The following is a 24995-nucleotide window of genomic DNA, read 5'->3' as shown; positions in this document are numbered from 1 at the left end:
CAGCTCAGAGTTGAGCTGACCCTTTCAATTAAAAAAGTGCCAAAGACAGGACCCCAAAAAATACCCCAAATCGTGTTTGTCTATCAATCAGACGAACAAATAGCCCAAAAAATAAAGCACTTGGCTCACCGACTTAACAAATTGGAGCCGCACTTGGCAATTGAAACCTAAACCTTTCGTTTTCTTTTTTTCATTTTTTCATCTGTTTTCTCATTACGAATGCAGAACGTGAAAAGCGAGAAAAACCGCAGGGGAAAAGAAACGGATGCGATATTTCGCTTTTATATATTTCGTTTTTGTTGCTGTTGTTTTTGTATAAATTTTTATATTTTTTTGGGATTCGGATTTTATGTTCTTGACGCCTTCATAAACTTTGATCGGCCTTCGATTTCGCACTTAAGCGAAGCAACCCAAAGAAAAAAAATGTTCTAAAAATAGAAATAAATGCTACGCAAATGTTGCCTTAACAACTTTTAATTGAATGTATACAATCGCATTCATACACGAAGCAAAGAGGAGGGAGGAAGGTTGGAGGGAGATATGTGAAAATATTCATAAATTTTGTATAGATTTTCCGGGTGGTGTTGCGAAAAACTTTTGTCAGCACTTGGAAGAGGAGGCAGTGAGAAAATGCCTACGAAAAAGTAAACCGCAACTTTTCTAATTTATTTTCCATACATTGTGCATGTGTGCGCATATTTTGTGTTAATACATATTATATAATACTTACTTTGTATTTTTCTTTACTTTCTCTTTTGCGAAGAACGAGGAAGAAAGACCAAATTTGAGCCCTTTGTTCTAAGCAAGAACAGCAACAAAAACTGGGCTCAGTGTAAGCAAAAACTCTGGCCAGGCGAACTCAAAGAAAAGTTTGCCTCCAGCTTACCAGAGGAATAGAAATAGAGAGGGAGATAGGGTAATAGGGGAGAGAGAGAGAGGTAGGGAATACAGATTGAGAGTTTCGGCAGTTCCCCAGTTGCAAGTTTCTAAGTTTGCCCATTTGGTTTGAGTTTGGCATGCCTCTCTCTCACACTTTTTCTCTAGGGAAGACTCTTCATCACTTCACAAGTCCTGCCTCCTCACTTCTCCCCTTCACCACTTGTTTGCCCAGTTATTTTGTTAGTCGCTGGTGTTTGTGTTGCATAGTTTTAGGCGCCAAACTTGTCTCTTAAAGTCTCTCTCTCTCTCTCAACAAACATTTCAATTAAATTTATTACATTTCTCTATCTCACTCTTTCCCCTCTCTCAACTCCTGCATAATCAAGCTATGCAATGCCAGGAATATCTTATGAGCATTTCACTCATTTAGCAGTGACAACATTTACCCGCCTTACCTGGTTTACCTGGCCAGTTAAGCAGCTAAAGCTCTTGCTCTTGCTTTGCCGCACATTAAATTAAATATCCTGCAATGAACATTTTTGTTAGCTCTTGACAAGGCAGCGAATAACCTCAGCGTACTTGAAGTTACTTCGTGTCGCTGGATAATTGAGTTTAGACTGCGCAGCACGCGACTCACAAATGGCACATTTAAGCACAAAGAAGGACAACACGAAGCAGAAAGAGAAAGAGAGAGAGAGAGAGAAAGTCCTGGTTAATGGGTCACACACAAAAACCGCAGGGACGCGTGTAAGAAAAGGGTTTTAATTCTAGCCAAATGCCAAATGGAAAATGGAAAATTAAAACAATTTATTAAGACAATTCCCTTCAGCTAAGCACGCATAAGAAAAAGATAGATTTAGGATTTCCCCACGATTTTCAAATAACAATACACATGACCTATGATTTATGTTGACACTTAACCTTTTTCTTATACGAGTATTGGGGGCAAATGTCTTTCGCCAGGGATTCACTTATTTATAGCCAGCAAACAAAAAAAAACAACATAACAAACGTGCTCAACCTGAGCTCGAATTAAACCGCAAGCACGTTCAATGCCAAAGGAAAAAAAAAGAATTCCATTTTCATTTACGAAATTTCAAACCAACAAATGCCAAAACGCCATTTCATAAATTTTAATCCTTTTTTATTGCCAAGGAATGAATACAACCAGTTTCGCTAGCTGGCATAGACGAGACTAGAGAGTGTACGGCGAAGGGAAATAAGAAGAGAAAGAGATAGGGATAGAAAGTATAACATTGTGACAAGCAAAAGGTGCGCGGAAAATGGGGAAAATGGAAAGTGAAATACACGAAACTCATTTCCGTCGCACGCTTCGCTGTCTTGGCACTAAGCGAAGAGGGCTACAAACGAAGGGTAACAATATCAACTTACAGCACAGGAATTAAGGTGAACACTAGAAAATACTCTATAAATTTTAAAGTGAAAATATAATTAGTTTGATTTTAATGCCTAAGAAATGAAGATTAAAATGATAACCCAAATATATTCCATTATTTTCAAAAATATTTTGCCATTACCAACATTATCTTGGAATATTTGGTGTAAAAATATGGATATAGATATCAATATAACTTCCAAACATCTTCCACTGCGTATGCATTCATAAAGATGAATATAATATGTGAAACTCTATATAACAAATGCAATTATGTAACTGATTACAAAGGATACTTATTAAAAATTCATAAATAAATGCCATATTGTATCAATATTCGACAAGAATAAAAGACTTAATGCAAAATTTAATCAAGGTAGAACAAGTGAATCGCAAAACTTCTCCTGCAGTTAATATTATTACCAAAATACTCTATTCGCTGCTCACTATGGAGGGCATAACAAGTTGTGCTTAACCCTTCACAAGTAATGTGAAACTAACCAACGGACATGAGAACTACAAGAGGAAAAGAGGTGCGACAATTGTGTGAGACGGAACAGATAAATGGAGAAGAGAAGGGCAAAGAGAGGGACAATATGAAAAGGTAAAAGTGCTCAGTGCAGCACTAATTACTTTGGCACCTCGCATTACGACTGTGACTGTGTGTGTGTGAGAGAGACAGAGCGGAAGGCGCAGAGAACATGGCGGAGGCGTATACTTAATGTCAAGCATACGCCACGTTGAATGCCTGCGGTTAGCTGGGCAGCTCCCACACATAATTTAAATGGCAAGTTGAAAACGTACATACATATGTGTGTTTTTCCCCTTTTTTTTTTGGGTCGGCATTTAAATATATTATGCAGGCGAGGGAGAAACAAATGAAAATAGCGCGCAAAATGGCGAAAGGAATGCGTGCGAGAAATGTGCAGACCAGGATAAAATGGGATGCGATACGGACAGGACAGCACAGACAGGATGTGAACAGGCGCCCCGCGGATGCGTCACACTCACTCCCTCACTCCCTCTCTCACTCACTCGCTCACTCGCATCGTCGTGTCCTGTCGCGCGTAATTTATGCATGTCTAAGCAGCCGAGTTACCAATGTGTGTATATGTGTGTGTGTGGCGTGCTTGTGCCTTTTGAAATGACATCAGGACAGGAATCAAAATGCTTCTAAAGTTGGAATAAAGCGTAGAAAACTGCATGCGGGGAATTTCGTTGGCATAGCAATTGATGGCGCATGAACATAGTGAATAAAATTCATGAATGTCATCAAGTGTTGCAGCAAATAACTGAAGTGCATTCATTCTGCGAATTTGTAAAACTGAACCAAGCTCGATTAATAACAGTCTGTTCCACTTAAGAGATTACACAAAATTTATCTAGAATGATATGGGATAAATATCAACTAGATTTGAATGAAAAATTTGTATTAAAAGCGAATGAAAAAAAATTGTATTTATACAGTATAAAAAATACCTTCAAAATAGATATTTTAAATATATTTTACATTATTTTATGGCTTTAAAATATCGAAAAGAAAAAGATTTTTAAACAAAAAAGTTTTGCAAAATAATTTCAATGAATAATTTTAAAAAATTTAAATTGTTGATCATCAAAAAGCAAATAGAAATGATTACGATACATACAAATAAATTACTGCAAAATTAATACAACTAACCATTTAATTGATGATTACATTTTTGGTAAAAAAAAACTAATTTCAAGACTTTAAAATTGCTGATGAAAGCGAAGAGTAACTAATAAATTATTGGTGGTAACTTAAAACAAAAAAATAACAAAAATAATATATTTTTTGGAAATGACTAAGACGAAGAAATAAAATTGATACAAGAAATGAAATATTTAATATGTACACACTTACTAATTTTATAAGGTATTTAGCTTAAAAAGCAGTCAAATAAACTCTACAATAGAAACACATAAAAAATTAGAATTAATTGTCGAACAAAATTTTAAATAAATCGCAAGCCTATTAATGTAATAAAATACTTTTGTATAGAAAAAACAGAAACAGAAATGAAATGTGTAATAAAATAAAATCAAACTTTTGTTTGAAGAGTCTCAAAATCTATAAAACACTTCAGAGATCAAGCTGAAGCATCATCGTCATCATCATCATCTCACCATAATCATCATGAACATCAGGTTGGGATAATCACATTGGAAAGCACAATCGTTGAGGCCCATTAATAATTTCCGAACTTTAATTGTGCCACTTCTCGCGGCGTTGTCAATTCTAAAAAGCACTTTAACCAATCAAAAGTTCAACAAACTGTTGCACAAGTGGCAAATACACAAAAACAAACACAACAACAGAAGCAACAACAGCAGCGAAAAAAAGCGAAAAATTGCGACACGCGACATTAAAAACGTGGCAGGCAATAAAAATTGAGGTCAACAGCAGCAGCAGCAGCAGCAGCAACAACAGAAGAGGCAGCTAGCTAATGAATAACAAAGGCAAAAAGCTACAGCTGAGAGGGGTAAATAAAAAAGAAAAAAAAGGAGGGAAAAAAAAGTGAAGCGAGGTTTATCAAGATGCGCAATTAAATATGGAAATGTGCAGAAATGGAAATGGAGGCAGAGCAATGCGGCATGTTGCACGCTGCAACAGCAACAAGAGCAGCAACAACAACAGAATGAAATCTGCACACGCGACAAGTGTCATTAGCAATGCCTTCCCCCTCCTTTCCCCCTCTTCAATGCTGCCACTTGACACCACAAAATACAAAAAACAACAACAACATCGAGGGAAAAAAAAACTTTAAAACAATTAAATGTCATTTTGTGGCACATTTTATTTAGTAAAAAGAGGGCGACGCTGCGGCCTGCGGGCGTGGCATTTGGAATGTGTTGTAAATGGAGAGGGGGGAGTGGAGAGGGGGAGAAACTACGGCTGCTGCTGTCGATGTTGTTGTGTATTTAAGTTAAGTGTTGTTGTCAACGCATTTGCGATTATTTGCTGCAAATATTTGAAAATTAAACACAAGCCCACGAGACATCAATGATGTGAAGAGCAGAGAGCGGGGGCACAGGGGCGAGGCACAGACATGCCTAAAATTTGTTGAGAATTTATATTACGTGTCGACAGTTACAACAACAGCAACAACAATAGCAACAAGGGCAATAAGAGAGCAGCATCTGTTGGTTGCTGTTGCTGTTGCTGCTGGCAAGGTTAGAACTGGGGGCAGGCACAGACAATGCAAACAATTTCAATTTGCATGTAGAAACAAGGACACAAATACACATTCACACTCTCACACACACACACACTCACACTCAGTTGTAAAATTGGTTGCCAAAGTTCAAAATGCAACTATGCGGGGTCCTGTTCCTGTCAACTGCCAAAGAGAGATAGAGAGAGAGGGGCACACACGCAGTGCGGTGTCAACTAGAAAGAGATAGAGAAATGTAAAGCAAGGAGCGACGACGTGGGGCATTAAGTGGCGGTTAGGAACATTTGTGGTTGTACTTGCTGAAAAACATATGGAACTGCTGAAAGAACGTGTCGCCAACGATGTCGATAAAGACTCTCAGGCCAAGAGAACATGTCGCCACAATTATACTCGCTATGCCTAGGCATGCATCGAGTCGAGAGCGTGTTTATACAGCTTACATAGCATATAGACGAACACGTTTCTATAGTCTACCTATCGGAGACGTCAAATAATTGCATGTAAGACAACAAAATATACGACGGAGACCTATTTTAAATCCATTCCAAAGCAAATTACAATATTGCTTAAAAGATTTGCAAACCTTCTATTAATTCAAATTCCGAGTAACCTATTTTTAATGCATCTCAAAGAATAGCCAACAATCGATTGTCCAATTTGAATATAATTGAAGTTTCTGATAACTAAAATTACTAACAACTAGCAAGCTAGACTTTTGATTGAAAGACTCGCAATTCTTCTTTGAACCTATTTTAAATGTATTTATAATTGATGGATTTGAATTATTATTATTATTATTATTGCGGTCTTTTGATAATTAAAATTGATAGCAACGTATTTTTAATACGTTTAAAAGCAAACTAGACTACCGAAATTAAGGAACAATTAAGTTCGGTACATGAAAATATGCATCTAAATGTGTATCTAAATTTGATTTCAATTGATGAAAAATATAAAGCTCGAATTTAATTTAAACCCAAAACATAGTTCACCTATTCACTAGCACAAACTTTATTGAATCTAGTACACAAAATAATTTAGAGAAAAACGAAATGCAAACAGTTAATTTGAGCAGCAAACATTTTTATTAGATGTGGTAAATGCATTAGCAATTTAATTTATTATCGAATATTTTCGTGATGTGCAATTTCGTGTTTGTTGCGAATGTAAATACAAATACTAATACAAGCCAGATGCATTTTAGCTGCCTGTTAATTTGATTAGTTGTCAAATAAATAAAATTCAATAAAGAACTCTAACTGATTAACAATGTATCAAAAGTGTGGTTATAATGTGGGATAAAATGAGGAAATATTTAAATTTTAGTAAATATATTTAATTAAATTATACATCTTATTTTAAAAATTTTTATATTCATTAAAGTAGTTATGAAGGCTGCTTAACCTTTATTTATTTTCCAACTAATTTTGCAAGCGTCAAATGTTAGCTTACAATAATTTTCAATGCTGATAAAAACAGTTGAAGTCAATGAACTTTTGCCAAGATTACAGCTCTGGCACAACAAAAGAAATTGAACTGAGCAGCTGTCAGTTTGGCTTTTAAGTGAAGAACTATGGAATTCAAAGCAGCTTCTCATGCAGCAGATGTTCAAATAGCGAAATTCCTTAACCCAAAAGGGCAAAGGGAAAGTCTCCCCCCTCCACACACACTCACACACACACACACACACACACACACACACACACACACACGCGGAGGATCCACGCTTTTCACTTCCATTCATCAGAGCACCCCATTTTAATCTGTTTGACAATTTTTAGCAGCAGCAGCAGCAAATGCGAAAAGGCAATCCCCCCGAGTGAGAGAGACATGACATTTCACCTGCTGCTCGACTACATCTCTGTTCTCTGTTTGCACATATCCATATCTATATCTCTCTATGTAGTATGTTAACGTTAAGTCTGCTGCACACACCTGATGAAACTGTCAACTGTCATTTAAATTTAATCGCATGTTGTTTCTCTCGCTTTGCAGTTGTCGCCGCGATTATTGTCACCAGTCTCCAGACTCTCTCTTCTCTTTCCCTTCCCTGAAGATTTTAATTACTGCACCACAAGACAACAAAAGTCAACCCGGTTTGCGACCCATTCATTCCCCATTACTTTGGCGGCCCTGCTTCTGCTTCTTCCACTTCTTCCTCTTCTGCTGTCACTCGCTTATCGCTTGGCTTTATAAAAATAATAATATAGAGAGACACTCATTGGGTTGCTCCCTGTCTCTGTCTCCGTTTCCATCTCTATCTCTGTCTGTCGTTTTCTCCTTCTCTTTTGCTGTTTGTTGTGCTGCTCCATTTAGATAAGTGACACATAAATTAAGCAATTTTCCTTTTATTTTACTTGCTGTTTTTTTTTCCCCGTTTCTTTCTCTCTTTCTTTCTTCTGCTTGCCAGCATAATAGAATAATTATAAAACAATTGTCAAGTTGCTTATATTGCTTTGAGCTTCCCTTTCGAAGCATTCTACACTCTTTCATTTTCCCATTTTGTCAGCTGAAAAACTGCTCAAAGTAGTTATGATCGTTGCTTTATTAGCCCCATTCACATATATATTTGTTTTCATTACGAGCACTCGTTGTCGCACTCACACTCACATTCACATTCCCACTTACACTCACACTCACATTTCCCATCACTCTCCATTAAGTTTATTTGCCGCATTGTGTTTTATCATTTGTGGAACGCTTGTCGAGTGTTAGATAAACATTTTGACAGCAGTGTCATAAAGTTGCCTTCCGATACGATTATCGCATTGCCAGGGCGGAGTTCTGCTTACTTTAGAAGAGTTAAAGAACAGTTCAAGAACTGCGGGTAACTCTGAATGTTGCTTAATTCCAGTTGGTAAATAACAAAAAGTCAATTAAAGCACAATGAACTTGACTAAATTCGTATCTCTTCTTTTCTGTCATATTAAGATAGTGATATTACGAAAGCATATTAAAGCTATACACATTTTAAGTATAAGCTCATATACATAAAATATTATTTAAGTCGATATCTAATTAAGTTATATAAAATTTTAAGAAATAAAGCTAACTTATCCTTTGAAATTACATATTTTTTCTACTCCTACAATTTATTGTTTAGTAAAGCTCATATATAAGAAGGAATTTTAAAAGCTCCTTAATATTGAAATTGATAATCTAGAATTCATTAAAGCTTAATAAACTTAACTAAATTTTTCGCTTCCTACAGATACTAAAAATGATTTATTAAGTTTATTGAATAGCGAACAAAGTTAGAACTCTTTTTACCTAAAGACTCATACACTTAGAACTATCTATATCTGTCTATCCTCTTAAAGCAGATACAATTTAAATGCATTAAATTGAACGCAACCATTTAAATAAGTTATTTATTCTTCTGCAATTTCATTTCATTCAAAGCTCATGCATAAGAATGAGCTTTGAAAGCACCGTTGGCAAGTAATTTCTCAATTATGCAGCGTAAAAACCAATCAAAGTTGCAATTGCTGCTATTTTTTGTATTCTCTGCATAATTTGAAAATAAAACAGACTTTAAAACTGACAAGAAAATAGTGTTTTTTTCAAGAGAAAACTGAACTGAAGGAAGCAAGCACTTAAAAGCACAGCTTGATTCTATTATTGTCTGCCAGCCTCTCGTTGCAGCTTGAACTATTGCATAAATTGTACTTAATTGTTTCATGAATAAGAAACAGCTTTGAAAGCAACACTTTTAACTGTAAGCTCAGCAAAGTGTCAACTACGATATACTATATTATTGTATCTGGGAAATCTTTTGCACCATCTAGTTTTCAGTCATCAGTTTGTGTGTGTTGCTAAAGTGATTTGGGATGTGCCACCTGTTAATTGTGGCCCAGAGACAAAGCAGCCTTTTGATTGACAATCCGGCAAGACTGACACCTCATTTCAAGCTCAACGTCGAGTTGAGTCCAACATCATTTAGTGCCCGAGATTGTTTGCAGTTTCAAGAAGGCGCTGCCTTTGTTCGCTTTGTGTCGCCCTGTAATCTCAGTCACAAAAGCATTTCTCACCTCGCCAAAGTGAAGATGAGTTACCTGCAGTCGTACTTTAGGTATTTGGCCAACAGATTAACACCTTTTGCGAGTTCTTGTTTTCTCAACACAAAACTTGTTCCTCATCTGGCAGCAGCAATAGCAGCTGCTGCAAAAAGACTTTTTCTTTTTTTTTTCAGTCCAGCATTTATTTCGAACTCAACGTTCGTTGTTGTTCTCGTAGTTTGGTTTCGTTTGGTTTATAATCAAATGCAATGGCATGACTAAAAATGGAATTTTGCTGTCTGCACTTCATCAACATGCGGGGCCCCAAATGACTCAAAAGGCCGAGGAGACTGCGAGACGGACGGGAAAAGTCAACGCAACATCCCGATGGCTGCAACTCGAACCCAACCCGTTCCCAACACGCATTCCTCATGCCATACAAAACAATTGACATGCATTGTTGTTGTTGCTGTTGCACTGACAGCACTGAATTGTCACAGCGGCAACAAACGCGTATCTCAGACTCCCTCCCTCTGTCTCTCTCTCTCTGTCTGCTGCCTTTGTCAACTCGTTGCCTGACTGTAAAATGCAATTTTCCAAAATGGCCAACAAAGGCTGGTTCACTCAAAACGGGTTTTTGGCTTTGAAAGGACCTCGCCGGAGAGAATTGCAGCAAACTGGAACTGGTTCCTTCTGTCTGCTCTTCATTTATCAATAGCTCCCTCAATTCCCCTCTCTCTGCCCCTCAGCATATATCGCCAATCTGAGGCCGGTTTCCTTTCAATACCATTTGATTCTCTCTGTTTCCCTTTTGCCAAGTCTATCTGTCCGTCCGTCTCGCTATCTTTCTGTCGCTCTCATTCGTTGCGATATCATTTGCTGTCTTTTGCTCTTCTGCCGCTAAAATTAAGATCAATATCGGGAGCCTCAAATCGGGCGGTAGCCGGCAGGTGGCAGATCGCCTTCTTCTGCACTCGCTTTTTCATTCTCTGATTTATTTTCAGTTTCCAGTGGCGGAAATCGCTTAATACGTGGGACGTGCAACGTGCAGCCCATTCGCTTTTTAGCTTTTCAATTCAATTGGCGCGCTTTGATGTCCAATCTCCTTTCCCCCTGCAGCATGTGGCATGCCCCACACTCCCAACCCCTCCCTGCTCTGCCTCCTGCTCTGGCTGGTAATTTATTGTATTCGTTTATCTGCATTTTCCAGGCGCTTATAAATTTCGTTTCGCTTAATTTGCTACAAAGAACTGCAGCTCAGCTGACTTTTATGGCCAGGAATTATATTTCCAGTTTCCCCAGCGCACAGTAGCGCCATCTATGGCTTGCCATGTGCAACTTTAATTGGGTTGCATTTTCAAATTGTTGAATAATTTGTATGATAATCATTTTGCGTCTATTACATTAGCTAATTATCGGGGAGTCTTGTGCAAATTAATTGAAAGTATTCTCGACTCAAATGGGCGTTAATAATTTGGTGGCGAGAGTTGCTGCAAGTGAAAACTGAAAGCCGAATTAGCATGTCATACCATAAAAGCAAAAGGAGAGGAGGGAACATTCAGCTAATCGATAATTTATGAGCGGATATAATGTTGAACCCAGACGAGATAAAAACATGGGGGGAAGTGTAGCAAACCTGTAACATGTTTATAAATAGCGCTAATGAGCAAAGCAAACGAGGCAACTTCAACTTCAACTCGAACTCCAACTCCAACTCCAACTTCGACGGCGACTGCGACTGTGACTCTTGTGGCACGTCAGTCACTCAATTCGATTTGTGTCGGTGTCAACAACATTGACTGCAAAAGGTGCACAGCAAGAGGGGGGAGGGAAGTTGTAGTAGATTGTAAATTGTTTAAACAAGCAAGTCGCAGTCGGCACATTCGACTTTGAACTACGAGTTGCTTGATTCCTCCTCTGCTCTCTGCTGTTTAAGCAATCACTGTGTAAATATTTACCCAAAAGGTAAAAGTAAATTTAAGCATTGTTTATCTGTTCCCAACCCTCTCTGTCCTCCTCCCTCTCTCACTCTTCGTTCACTGCGCATTAACCAAGTATTTGCCTCAAATATTTGTGCTGCATTTTGTGCTTGATGCAGACATCAAATGTCGAATATTAATACAAGTCCGCATGTTGCAAATACAACTTGCAACATGCCACTTGAACAACTCGACTTGTATTTATGTTGCACAGCCATTTTGGCTTTCCGTTTTCCATTTTGCATTTCACATTTGCATTTCGGCCTCTGCCACATATTGTCAAAATTGTGCTCCGCTCTCTGGCAACCAAAAGTGGCCTCAAGTTTGCTCAAGTTCGGCCTAAGTGTGAGCTATTATTTGCGGTTGCAAGTCATCAAGTCTAGTCGTTAGCTTCATAACGCTGGCTAAGCAAAATTTCTCACAAATTAATGTTGAGAGTATTTATTATATTTCAATTAGCTTGGCACTCAAAAGCTTAATGTTTAAAGATCTGTAATATCAGCTAAAATTGAAATCCAAAAATATAAATTTTAAAATCTTCTCTTTTATCAAGGTATTAACAGCTCAAAATCAATTGCAGCTGATCGAATTGCTTGGGCAATTTTAATTTCTATAGTTGAAACCATGTTCTTGACAATTTTAACAGCATATCACTACAAATGTTTCAAAAACATTTTCAGTTGATTGAATTCTTTTTATTCTTCTCTTTTATATATTTCACACTTTTAATATCTATGTACTTCAAAGAAATACTTTCAAAAAATCTTCTTCTCTCCAATATCCTCATTAGATATCTTTCTTTGAAGATTGTCATATATTCCTTTTCATCTCGTCATATATTCCTATTCATCACATATTCGTTTCCTACATTAGAGTTTTTCCTTTGAATGATTTATTACTTATTGAAATTCATTGTAACTCATCTATGCTTATGTATATTACTTAAATCAAAAATGGTGTTACTTAAAAATACTTAAATGTTTATTTAGTCATTATATCTTGCAGTAGCTTTATCTCTCTTTTATCTAATGTAATATTTTATATATTACTAGTAACGTGTAAGAACTCTCAACTTAAGTTCGTTTTATATTATAATTCGTTACACATTTTACTTTCCCTTTCGCACTCTAATATAATAATTTACTAATAACCTCTTTCCCCATCTTTTAATTCCAGGCGATATACTCTCTGGCGTTTGCTTTGTGGGTCAGCTGGACACACACTCGCTGGGCGGCTTTCTCATCCTGCCGCTGTGCATTTACCTCTCGATCGGAGCGCTCTTTCTGCTGGCGGGCTTCATCTCGCTGTTCCGCATACGCACAGTGATGAAGACGGACGGCAAGCGAACGGACAAATTGGAGCGTCTGATGCTGCGCATTGGCTTCTTCTCGGGACTCTTCATACTGCCCGCTCTGGGACTGTTGGGCTGCTTGTTCTATGAGTACTACAACTTCGATGAGTGGATGATTCAATGGCATCGCGATATTTGCAAACCCTTCTCCATACCCTGTCCGGCAGCACGACCGCCGGGAACTCCCGAGGCGCGTCCCATCTTTCAGATCTATATGGTGAAGTATCTCTGCTCGATGCTTGTGGGCGTGACGTCCAGTGTGTGGCTGTATTCGAGCAAGACCATGGTCAGCTGGCGCAACTTTGTCGAGCGATTGCAGGGCAAGGAACCACGCACTCGACCCCAGGCGTATGTCTAGTATGAGACGGCGGCGGTGGCGGCGGCTGAGGCGGCGGCTAACGAGAGTTACTTGGCGTTTAGCACATAGAGCACTACACAAGAATCATGAAAAAGAAATAGTCCTCTCCTCTGAGAAATACGGCTAACCCACCCCCGCATCCAGATGCAATTGAATCCTCATACAGCTTTGTATAAAGTTCATCTTCTAACTCTTTCGTCCGCCTTTCTCGCCCCTCGTCCTCGTTTCGCGCTCAGTTCTCTGGCAACCGCAAGCAAAATCAAAAGCTATTGTTTAATATTTAGTTATAACCGAAAGCTGGAGCTCAATTGCTGGCTTTCTTGTTGAACCAAAACTATTCGCATAAGTTTGAGAGAAAGAATATTACGAGAGTAGAGTGTAAGAGCATTGTAAGCATAGTTTATTCTAGTATTCTAGCGCATTCTAGTTGTTATCGAGAACCCACTCCATCCCCCATCCATCAGCCCCACATTCGAAAATGGTATACGAAGAATTTCCCCTTTTCGACTTGCATTTAAGTAGATTTTCATTTGATTTATGTGAAAGCTTTAAATGTGCCCTACAATTAATGAGAGACGTACTTATAAACTAACATACAAATATATGCATAGCCACACATAGAATACGATATATAAATATATACAAAAGTGTAAATGCAGATTGAATTACTTAATACAAAATCCAGTCAAATTGCACTACAAACTAAATGTAATATACAAAATACTTGACGACAAAAATGATAAAGCTTATGGGTAATTTTCTGGCGAAAATGTTCTGGACAATATTATTTAAAGTGAAAGAAAATCATATACCAAAACTTGTTTTTATTTTAAGTATAGAAACTAATCGTACAGCTCTTGATTAGCACTTTTATTAGAGCTAAAAATGATTTTCGAATTATTTTTCTGTTTTGAAATGATTGCAAAAAATGAAAAAATTCGTATGAAAAACAAAAACTTAACAAATTGATGTATTTCAAAGTAAAACAGGAAAAGTTCCTAAGAGCTATTAGAATACCCTTTACTCATTTTTAAAGTGGTTTCAGTTTAGGTTTTTTTTTTCACTTTAAATAGTGTAGTATGGGACACTTTCGCCATTGAATTAACCATATATATAAATCAAGATATAACTAACGCAACTACTCCTACGATATATGATGAAAATGGTCAATGATAAATGTATTATGTAGCAATAAATGTCCTCCATGTGCTAAACTTAAAGCGAATTAAAAGCGTAAATTTAGAAGTGTAACTAGAGCTATAAACTATGATATAAACTATTGTATATTTATTATTATGTATTGTATGTATTTGTTACAACTAATTCAGTTTTAAAGCCAAACGCGTTTTTATTACATTTTTAATGACGTTGTAGTCATAACACTTAAGAACTCACCCATCCTTCCCCTACCCCACCTTCCCCTCAACCCGACATCCATTGTGAAAAATTGCATAACTAATTAATTAAGTCAGATCTACAATTAAGCGAAAAGAACAAAAACAAAACAAAACTGCCATTTTAACACATGTGTTGACGATGATGATGAGTTTTAATTGTTTTGCAATTTCTATTTAACAACACAAATAATGATTGCTCTGTTTTTAATTTGGTGTCCAACAAAATTTTCAAAAACCTAGCATTTAAGTGAACAATTATTATTGAAGCGTAAGAAATGAAGTGCAAATGAAATTCATTCAATTCATTTCGATTGCAATTTCATTTACCATACACAATACAATACAATTCGATTAGAATCGCTGTAAAATAGAAAACTCAATACGTATGAACATTTAGCGAACAAAAACCAATTACAATACTATCATATAAGTGTGTGTATACATATTAGAACAACAACAACAACAAATGGCAAAAACTGCAACAAATGGCATAAAAACAGAAACAAAAAACGCAAAAACACAAAAACAAATATGAACAAATAAAACTTTATTTTATTGTTAAAGACTGAAAATGATTTTGCATTTCTTATTTGGGGAGGAACAAAGGAAGCAAGTTACTCAATTATCAATTTGATTGCATTAAGTTTTTGTTTAAATTTTAGTTACATATGGAGCTTCATATTTCAGAGAACGAACTAGGTGATGGAAGTTTATAAATTTGATTATATGAGAAGATATTTTATTAAGCTACTGACTCATCAATGAAGTGACTGATTTAATAAAACACCTTTTGAAATTTTTTCAAAAATACTTTTTACAGTATTTAAAGATTCGAATTTAGAAAACATAATCAAATTGTACTACCTCCACATTAAAATATGTTAAATCTATTCATTCTATTTGAAAAAAATCATAATTGAAGAAAATCATTCCACATATTTCTTTTTTTTTAAATAACGACTTACAAAAATACTCTTACCAGCAAATATTGACTTCTTTGAAATCTGCTTAGTATTGAACGATTTATTTCAATTCTGAAAATGCTTAATTCAATTGAATGATTAAAGAACTGCTTTATTATATACAATATTAATAATAAATATATATTTATAATATTACCAGCCTAACTTCTTTGGTGTCTGTGGTATATTTTGCTTTTTATTCTAATACAGAATATGTATTATTAAAAATATTAACAGAAATTTGACTAATTAAAATAATTGTACTAAACAAAAAATTCACTTTTTCTTTAGATGTCAACTGTTTATTCTTATTCTAATTGGCAACTCAGTAAATTTAAAAAAATGGCACGTAACTATAAAAAATAATTTAGTTCGCTTCAATCCACATTATGTAGCTGAGATTACAACATATATTGTGGTCATGCAACTGTAGAGAGTTTATGAAAATGACACAATTTTACTGTAAGCTGCAATATTTGTGGCTCATCTTCAACTAATTGCAATGCTGACAAGCACTTGTCTCATGTTTTTTGGCCAAAAACTTTTCCCATTACAAACAGCTGAAACGTTGGCTTATCCCTCGCACACACACACACACACACACTCGGAAATGTAGTGAACATACACACACTAACACACATTCACACACTAAAAGCGATAGCCACAAAGCAGCTTGAAATTCAATCATAACTTGCCAGCAGCCGCAGCTACAGCATAAACCTTCTTCCCTCCTCTCTCTGTTTCAGCTCTTACTTGAGTCACATGGCTGTAAGCGTTGAAATTTACGAGTAGTGGGTGAAAAGCGTGAGGCGTGAGAGGCGTGGCAAGTAGGCGGCCACCTACACATGAGCGAACGAACGTCCGTCCCACGCCCATATAATTTTGATTACACTTGTTTTCTAAATACTCCGGCTATAAAAGAACCGCACTGAAACTGAACAACATGTGTGCAATGGCTGCCCTCAAATAAAATCCAGGACAACTGGCAGGATGCGAAGGGGGAGGAAGAGGGGAGGCAAGAGGCAACCGTAGGTGCGCGCTGGATAAGCGACTTGGCAACAAATTGCAGTTAAAAGCGTCGGCCAGAAATCTGAGCTGCTTTTGTTGTTGCGGTCTGGCGGCTTCTCTTTCTCCTCCTCCTTCTCCGAGGAGAGCACACGCACACAGCGGGACATGTCGTAAGGATGTGAAGGATATGGCGCTGTTGTACAAAACACGTGTGCGATTTAACAACTACAACAAATAATATAACAACAACACCAGTAAGAACAACAGCAACTAAAGCTGCAACCAAAAGCAAACGAAAAGTTTTTCCTAAAAAAATGAGTAAGAGAAAAACCAAGAACAACAACAATAACATTCAATATGGCAGCGAGTTGTGTTGCGTTTTTATGTGACCGCCATAAAAAAGTTATTAATGTGTAGGTGTGAGTGCGAGTGTGTGTATGTGTGTGTGAAGCACACGGCACAAAATGGCGCGGGCGTGTGCAAGCGTTAATGTGGCAAAAATGTTGCTGCAATGAACTTTTCTATTTGGCTCGGCAAGTTTCTAAATGCTCTAACAACAATCAGAGTCCTAAAGACTGTTCACTAAATATGTAATATCTAGAATTCAATATAACATAGAAAAAACCGATCCAAAGTTACAAAAAACTAACGTAATCTATAATCTTTAGTAAAAAACTTGCTTTAATCACAATTTAAATTAAAATTAAATGCATTCAAAAGTCACATAACTTGCAGCAGCTTGTGGAAATTTAATAACCATAAAAGCTATTATTATAATTATTAATAGCATACCCTATAAAAAGGACCGTCCCTTGGTACACAGAGAAAAAAATGACATTATAAAAAAATATTACGAAATTCTTGGGAGCTTTTTGATCTTAATAAAAAATTCTTTAAATAAAAATTCCAGTTGCAATCATTATTGAACTTTTTATTTATTTACGAAAGGATTTTATGTGCGAAAACTAAAGCAAAAAATTCTTATTAAAGTCAAATGTTTGAAAGTATAGAAAATACAAATATTTACAAATAAATATAAAATATATAAGGATATGCTAACACTCATGAAAATGTTAGCCTTATAGAAGATGTAACTTTAGTTCAATTACTTTAAATATACACTGTTTTCTATCATACGCCGCAAACTATAAAATAAATGAAAGTTGATATATAGAAAATATAAATAATATGAAGAAAACAAGAAGAAGTATTTAAGTTAAGTAAGTATGATAAGACAGTTCATATTGACTAACTCTATTTACAGTGATATTTGCATTTACGAAATTATTACATTTTCTTAGTAACACCTAGATTCATGAGGGAATAAAATATATTAGGAATTCCCTCAAAAAAATTGTTTTCCACATTCGTTTTTCAAATATTTGATAGAGCATTTAAAGATAGACTTGCCAGCAGCTCGCACGTTCACGTAGTATATTTAATTCTGCTTTTATTATTTGTATTGCATTTTTTTCTGCTTTTTGGCGGCGTGAAAATCATAAAGAAAACATGTGAGTGGATAGTCATTTGTGTGGAAGTTACTAAAAATAAAAGTGTGAACATTGCGCGAGCAGTAAAAGGGACTCACACCAAAGTTTTCCCTCCTTATCCCCACAGAGCAGATGGACCAATGCAATAGTTTTGTGGCGTGTTGCACGTTGCCAACTGTTGTGTAGCATACTTTTTTTTTGGTACTTTATGGTAGTCTGTAAGCCAGAGCTCAGACAGCCATGGAACACATTTCGGAACAGGAAAAGTTTGCCAAAACAAATGAAATCATATTATTTCGAGAGCTTTGTTAGATTAGATCAACACAATACACGACACAAAATAAATACGGAAATGTCTTCGAAATTTTGGATTTTTATTGCATTGCTTTCGGTGGGCATCGCTCACACTTACGTCTACACGGATTTTATAAAACAAGTCGAGGCGAAGGAGAACTCTATGTCTGGCATTACCGAATATGTGACATCAATGTGGCCGCATGTGGATAAGATTGCGGTGAGGATTAAGAACGACCTCAAATCGATGCTGGAGACGGGACATTTGATGGCAAAAATCGCACGCAAAGCTATTTCCGACTATCGCGAGAAGCACAAACAGGAGCTGGATAAGAAGAACGTGGGGAAAACTCGATAAATTTGCCTAACATTGAGATCAAGTTTTAAAATAAGGAATTTCCCAAAATATACTCCTCACTCTGTGTTTGTGCTTTCTTTCTTTGTTGTCACTGATAAATATCACTTTGTCGCATTAAAAAAACAAGCGAAGAGCAGGGTGAAAGGAAAACTGCAACAGAAAGCGATTTTAATTTAATTAATTGCAAATACTTTGGCAAACAGTCTGCGAAATTGACACCAGCGAAAAACTGCTGGAAAAAAGTGAACTAAACTGAACGTGTTTAATTGCTATTTTCAATTACGCGACAACCAAAATCACCGACAAAAAAAAAAAAAAACAGGAAAATCGAAAAGAAAAACACATTTTAGCTGCGATGCACTTGACTTTGGCTCTTTGACAAAGTAAAAGCTGAAATGCGAGTAATTAAATGGGGAGCAAAGCAACGTGCAAAGTTAATTAGCTGAATGATAACACGCTGACAAAACATCTTCTTAAGAGACCAGCGCTTGTTTATGTCAGCTACATTAGATCAGGCTTCAGGAAGGAAGACTTTCTTGATAGCTTAAGTTAATAGTCTTGATAGTTAAAGCTAATAATTTTACTAGATTTTTAATAACTCATTAAATAGCAAGTAGAGTGCATTACAAGAATAAGTTCAACAAATTCTTGTTCAATAAGTAAATCTAATATATGTTATGTATCGTAACTTATGTGTATCAATATGAACCTTAGCTAACATTATTATATATTTAATGCGTAAGAAACGATCAAAACGAATTTTACTAAACAGATTACAATTAAAATTTAAGTTGAGTTCTTATTTCACTTCGCGGATATAGTTAAAATTTAAGTTGTTTATTTCATTAAACAGAGAACAGTTAAGATTTAAATTACCATTTTTAAAGTCTCTCAAATCTACTAAACGTTTTCTTAGAAAAATTATTAATGAACTTTGATTATTTTTAATAATAATTTTTCAGTAAAAACGAATGATTATAAGTTAAAAACTGCTTCTCGTCTTATATTATTTCAATTATATTGTATCAAAAGCCAAAAGACGCAATGTAATTATATATTCGTTTATACGTTTAAAGAATTAATCGTAGCGAATAAACCGCAGCGGATAAATCGCGATTTATTCGCCCCCCTTGCGATTTTTTCGCCGCCTTCACCATTTATGTTATTAAAACCATATTTATAAATAAAGCAAACCATATTTATTCAATTTTCCATCAAGAATAGGTTTAATAATGTTTTAATTTCTCAGTAAACCAAAACTTGTTTAATAAATAATCCAAAATAGTAAAACATTGAGTAACATGTTAAGTACATCAAAAATTTTAGTTTTGCAAACACTTGTTTAATATACATACATATGTATATGTTCATAAGATATCAAAATTCAGTTCTTGAAACATTGATTGAAAGTAAGATTTATACTAGGATTTAAATCAACTATACTGTTTGAAAAAAAATATATTTATTGAAATTTTGTAGGAGCATTCTATTATGTTTTTATAGCGTATGTAATAAATATATTATTTTGTAGTACAATTTTTTAATACATTATGCAGTCAAGAACTCCCTAACTTTTTAATAGTTTTGTTAATAGTCAACAGACATTAAAGATGCTATCTGCCTGAGAGTAAGGGTTACAACATCTTAAAATGCTGGGCCAAAGAGACGCGTCCAATCTTCAGGCCATAAAAATCTCAACAGCTGTGCTTGACTGCAGAGCAACAACAAAAACTACTCGCACTTCGAACGCAGCTTGAAATAGTTGGAATCGGAATGATGTCGAGGGCGGTAGCAGCAGGATAAACAATGGAAAAGTTAATTGGCCAAGCGAATAACAACCCCATCGAGAGAGTCACCCTCAGTCCCCCCATTTTACTATTGTGCTTATGAGGTGCTTGCAAATCACAGCAAATTGCGCAGCAGCCGTCGCAGTTGATGTCCTGAGTTCTGGGAAACCAGTCACAACAAACAAAAAAAGAGAAATCACAGCACTCCTCAAGTAGCAGTAGGGTAGAGAGACGAGGGGGGAGGTAAGTAAGACAACTTCCGGACTGGCTAATGGCAGTGCCAATATTTGTCAGCTCGCCGACAATTGCAGCCACTTTTGTGGGCTGCCAATTTCTGACGAGGCAGTCAATTAAATTTTCGGCAAGCACTGATTTCTCGGCACTTTCTCTCTCGAAGTTTTCGGGATTAAAACGGCGCCCAAATGAATAAATGATGGGGCATGAATGTCAATCAGAGTTAAGCGTCGGAAATGAAGACAAACAATCGCAATCGCTTCGAACGAAATGAATGGACACAAATGGATATAAATCCCTGAGGTCGGCGGGTGGCGAGGGGAGAGTTGCCGAGGGGCGTTACAAAACTTCACTACTGATGAGTCATGTTACGGACAATGCCATTAGCAGTTGCGAGTTATCTTGGGGTTGGGCATAAATTATTAGCAAAAGCCACGCCCACAAATTGATAAAGTTTTACTTGCTGCCGCACTAACAATGCTAATGACAGTTGGCCCAAAAGTTCTGCTGCTGCTTCTCTGGGCCAAAATCGATTTTAATGGCATCGCAAATAATGTAATGAAAATATCGTCTGTAAATTTGCCAAGCTGAGAAAACAGTCGACTTGTTTATGCAGCGCCTATTCCATGATAAAGCCAATGAGCATAATCATTGCAAGAGTGGAGAAGGCAGCAAGGGGAACGAAAGCATAAACAAACTTTCAACTCGGAAATGAATTGAGTTCGATGCGATGCTGAAAATGCTGTAAAATTTTATAGTTATCGCTGGCAATTTGATGAAATGAGCTATGCGAATAGGCTTGAAGTTCTAGCTGTGGATTAAGCTCTATTCGACTGGGAAATACCTACACTAGAATTATGCTTTATTTGCTTTTAAGATATGAACAAACTACAAAATGTGTAAGGCTAGATTCATGCTTAAGTCGCTTGGTTTTAATAACTATTATATGTACTTTTCTTAAATATATTTTATGAGTCTCTTACTATTCAAAAATCACAAAACTTAAGTATCAAACATTAAGTACAAACCTAAGTATCAATTGTCTATATATTAGTTGCAGTAAAATATAATATTTCATACTTATTGATGACACCATACATTAAAAACTCCTTTTTCATATTCTATAATTCTTGTTTTAATAGAACTATAACAATTCATTCAAATATTTTTTCATTTAAGCAAACAATAATATTCACTACCTTCGCAACCACAATCCAAATCAATTTATTAACCATATCTAATGAAAAGAAAACAATGTTGTTGATATGCCAGCTTAAGCAGTGTGTGGAACGAGTATCTAGAAAGTGCGTGATATAACTCGTGCAAACTGATTGGACATCCTTTTGAAGTTGACGGGTTTATGGATAAAGTTGCGAGCTTTTAGAGCTGTCGCATAAATTTCCGTTTTGCCATAGATGTATTCAAATGGCGAACGAATGAATCGTTCGTCCGACATAAGCAGGAAATTTTTAATGCAACGCAGTTCGCCCATAAAAGGCGAGCACTGATGAGGCCACACGCTGAGGTACCAAACTGAACTTAACTCGACCCAAAATGAATAGAATTGCTTTTGGGGGATACACATAGGAAGCAGTTTGTGATCTGGTCTTATAGCTATAACTACGATATCGCCCAAGGGGCTAAGACATGCGTATTATGCTCGTAAAGCATGCAGCAGGTGGCCAAAAAGTTGCTCTCTAGCTACGCCACGTTCCGTAATTAAAGCCATGGCCACAAAGGCTGTCAGCATGTGGTCACCAAGCCATGGGGCAACTGGGAGCCCGATGAGGAAAGCGAAGCGAAGCGAAAACTGGGCTTAAACAGATTTATGCTGCGGTTTTCGTCGCTTGGCTGGCGCGTGCTTCGCTTAATTGTCATAATTTCTTTTTAGCACTCAAGAGCAAACGAAATGAGAAGCTCAAAACGAGATTTATTCAAGGCGAAAGAGAAATGCAGCTCAAGGGAAAATTGATTAGAGTGCAGAGTAAATTCAACTGCAATTCAAACTCAATTGCTTTTGAATTTCTATACCCGCTACCCATAGGTTAGAAGGGTATTCTAGCTTTGTGCCTCCCGGAAATGTGTGTAACCAGCAGAAGGAGGCATCTTCAATCCCAAAAAGTATATATATTCTAGAGCAGTGTCCGTCTGTCTGTCTGTCCGTCCATATGAACACCTAGATCTAAAAGACTATAAGATATATAACTATATTTTATTTTTATAGCTCTTGTTATTTTTGCACGCAGATAAAGTTTGTTTAAAATTTTTACCTAGCCCACTTCCGCCCCCGAAAATCTACAAAAATTGAATGATTTCTGATGGCCTTCGGCATATTTTAGTATTTTTATGGTATAATTTTGATATATTTGTAGATTACGGTTTTATTGAAAATGGATAGCGGGTATTTCACAGTCGAGTACACTCGACTTTAGTTTTCTTACTTATTTCTACTTCTTATGACAGCTAAGATAAACATATTTTATTTTCGTTTAGGCATTATGCATTCTAAGCTGTCATTCGGTAATCTCATTACCAAATATTTCATCTTAAATCTCGACATCAATTCCGGAATTTAGCCCTTGGCCATTGGGCATAAATTATGTGGCAGACACAGTTGATGTGACCTCTCTTTCTTTTTTTTTGTGAATTTCATTTTAAATAGAACCATGAAATTTATAAGTGTCGCCTGCCGCTCGCTCTCTCTCTATCAGCTAGTTACAACAAATTGTAGCAGCGACTTCAACACTCCGCAGAGCACTCAACAAGGTGAACCAACCAGGACAAGACCGTGGCTAATGAAAAGAAATATTAAATTCTCACGTTCCACAGCGAGACACAATAGCTGGGGAGGAAAAGCAAAATAAAAATGTACAAAAGCCAAAGCCAAAAGAAAAGGAACTGAAAACGCTTCCAGCAATACAATACAAGAAAAACGAAAAAAAAATACAAACCTGAGCAGAACTCTCATATCGTATACAAAAGGTAAATAAAAATTGCAGCCAAAGACTCATTGGGAACGTGAAGAACTGGGAGCTGAGACTTGTACCAACGACTGACCTTTGCTAAAGCCCAAGACGAAGTCGAAGTCAGAGTCGAAGTCGAAGTCAAAGTCAGTCAGCCATTGAGCGTGTCCTCCTCGAAGCCAGCAGCTTCCATCGCCACATTGACTGCATCGCATCGTTAAAGTCCAAAGGCAAAATAAAACGTGATTCATGTTACTTATCACCCGCACAACATCGCCAGCCAGACCCTCGACTCCAGTCTCAGTCCCCAGTTTGAGTCTCAGTCCACAGTCCCAAGCCACAGTCGCCAAACACTCAATAGGAAGGCAGTCGGCCCGTTGAGCACAATGGTTTCCTGGTCTGCCCTCACTGCACTCTGTTTCCCCTCTCCACACTCTTTCGATCTGTTCAGTTTTGTAGCCATAAGTTTCAAGCCGAAACTTGCCCTGTGGCATATGAGGTCGCCATTGCCAACTCCTTTTACTGCTTGCTGCTGCTGCTGCTTCTCTCTAGATGATGTTGATGTTGATGTACTTCATCAATGCTGTTTGTTGCCTCAATGCTTGCTGAGTCGTTCGACTCGAATTGTTCTTCTTTGCCGCTGATGCTGACGTTTACTCTGCCTGTACCTCTGACTCTGATTCGGGTTCTTTAATAACGTCGAAACAATTTCGAAATTTATGCTCACGACCTTTACCAAGTGCCCTTTATGATGAAGTCCCATTCAGCGATCCAAGTTGCATCACTAGCTTGATTTTGCTATTATTACTCCTATTATTACATTAATATTCTTCATGAAACTATAGTTCATTAAAGTACAAAAGAGTGCGAAAAGCTGAAAATTATTATTCAATTTTAATTTTAATATTTGTTGTGAGGCGAGTGACAATTCGCTTCATTTTTTTGCAGAAGATTATTGCTTGTTGGATTTATAATAATTATTTTATGTTTACAATAAAATACTGTATAAAAATATAATACATTAAAAAAACAAAGGAACGATAAACTCACAAATAATCATGTAGGTAACTTAAAGCTTCAAGGATCAGCTAGATTTTAAATGTTCATTTTTCTTCTGCACTACTTTTCCTTTTGCAGAAATAACAATTCTTTTGAGAACAGAACAACTTGCTAGATTCGTCTAGTATTAATCGATTATCACAATTCTTTTCAAAGATATATAAACTTAATAGATTTAAAGTTGTTAGGGAACAGAATTTCTAGACAATTTTTATAAAAAAGGTTTCATCCATGAAAAATTGAGCAATAAAATCACGATTTATCACAGCTAAAATTTGAAAATCA

At 36.4% G+C, this 24995-nt stretch overlaps 1 protein-coding gene across 1 annotated transcript in view; it reads left to right on the top strand.

Moving 5' to 3' along the window:
* The window catches only part of LOC132789013 (frizzled), a 121754-nt gene extending 106634 nt beyond the window's left edge, over positions 1-15120 (top strand). The window contains exon 5 of the mRNA XM_060796743.1: positions 12626-15120. Coding sequence (XP_060652726.1) covers positions 12626-13158 — 533 coding nt within the window. The 3' untranslated portion in view covers positions 13159-15120. The remainder of the gene's footprint in view (positions 1-12625) is intronic.
* Positions 15121-24995: the final 9875 nt, after the last annotated feature.

The sequence above is a fragment of the Drosophila nasuta genome, chromosome 3 (assembly GCF_023558535.2).
Source record: "Drosophila nasuta strain 15112-1781.00 chromosome 3, ASM2355853v1, whole genome shotgun sequence".
In the NCBI taxonomy this organism is placed as follows: domain Eukaryota; kingdom Metazoa; phylum Arthropoda; class Insecta; order Diptera; family Drosophilidae; genus Drosophila; species Drosophila nasuta.
Note: the sequence above shows the minus strand (reverse complement) of the source record. Positions and strands in the feature narration are given on the sequence as shown.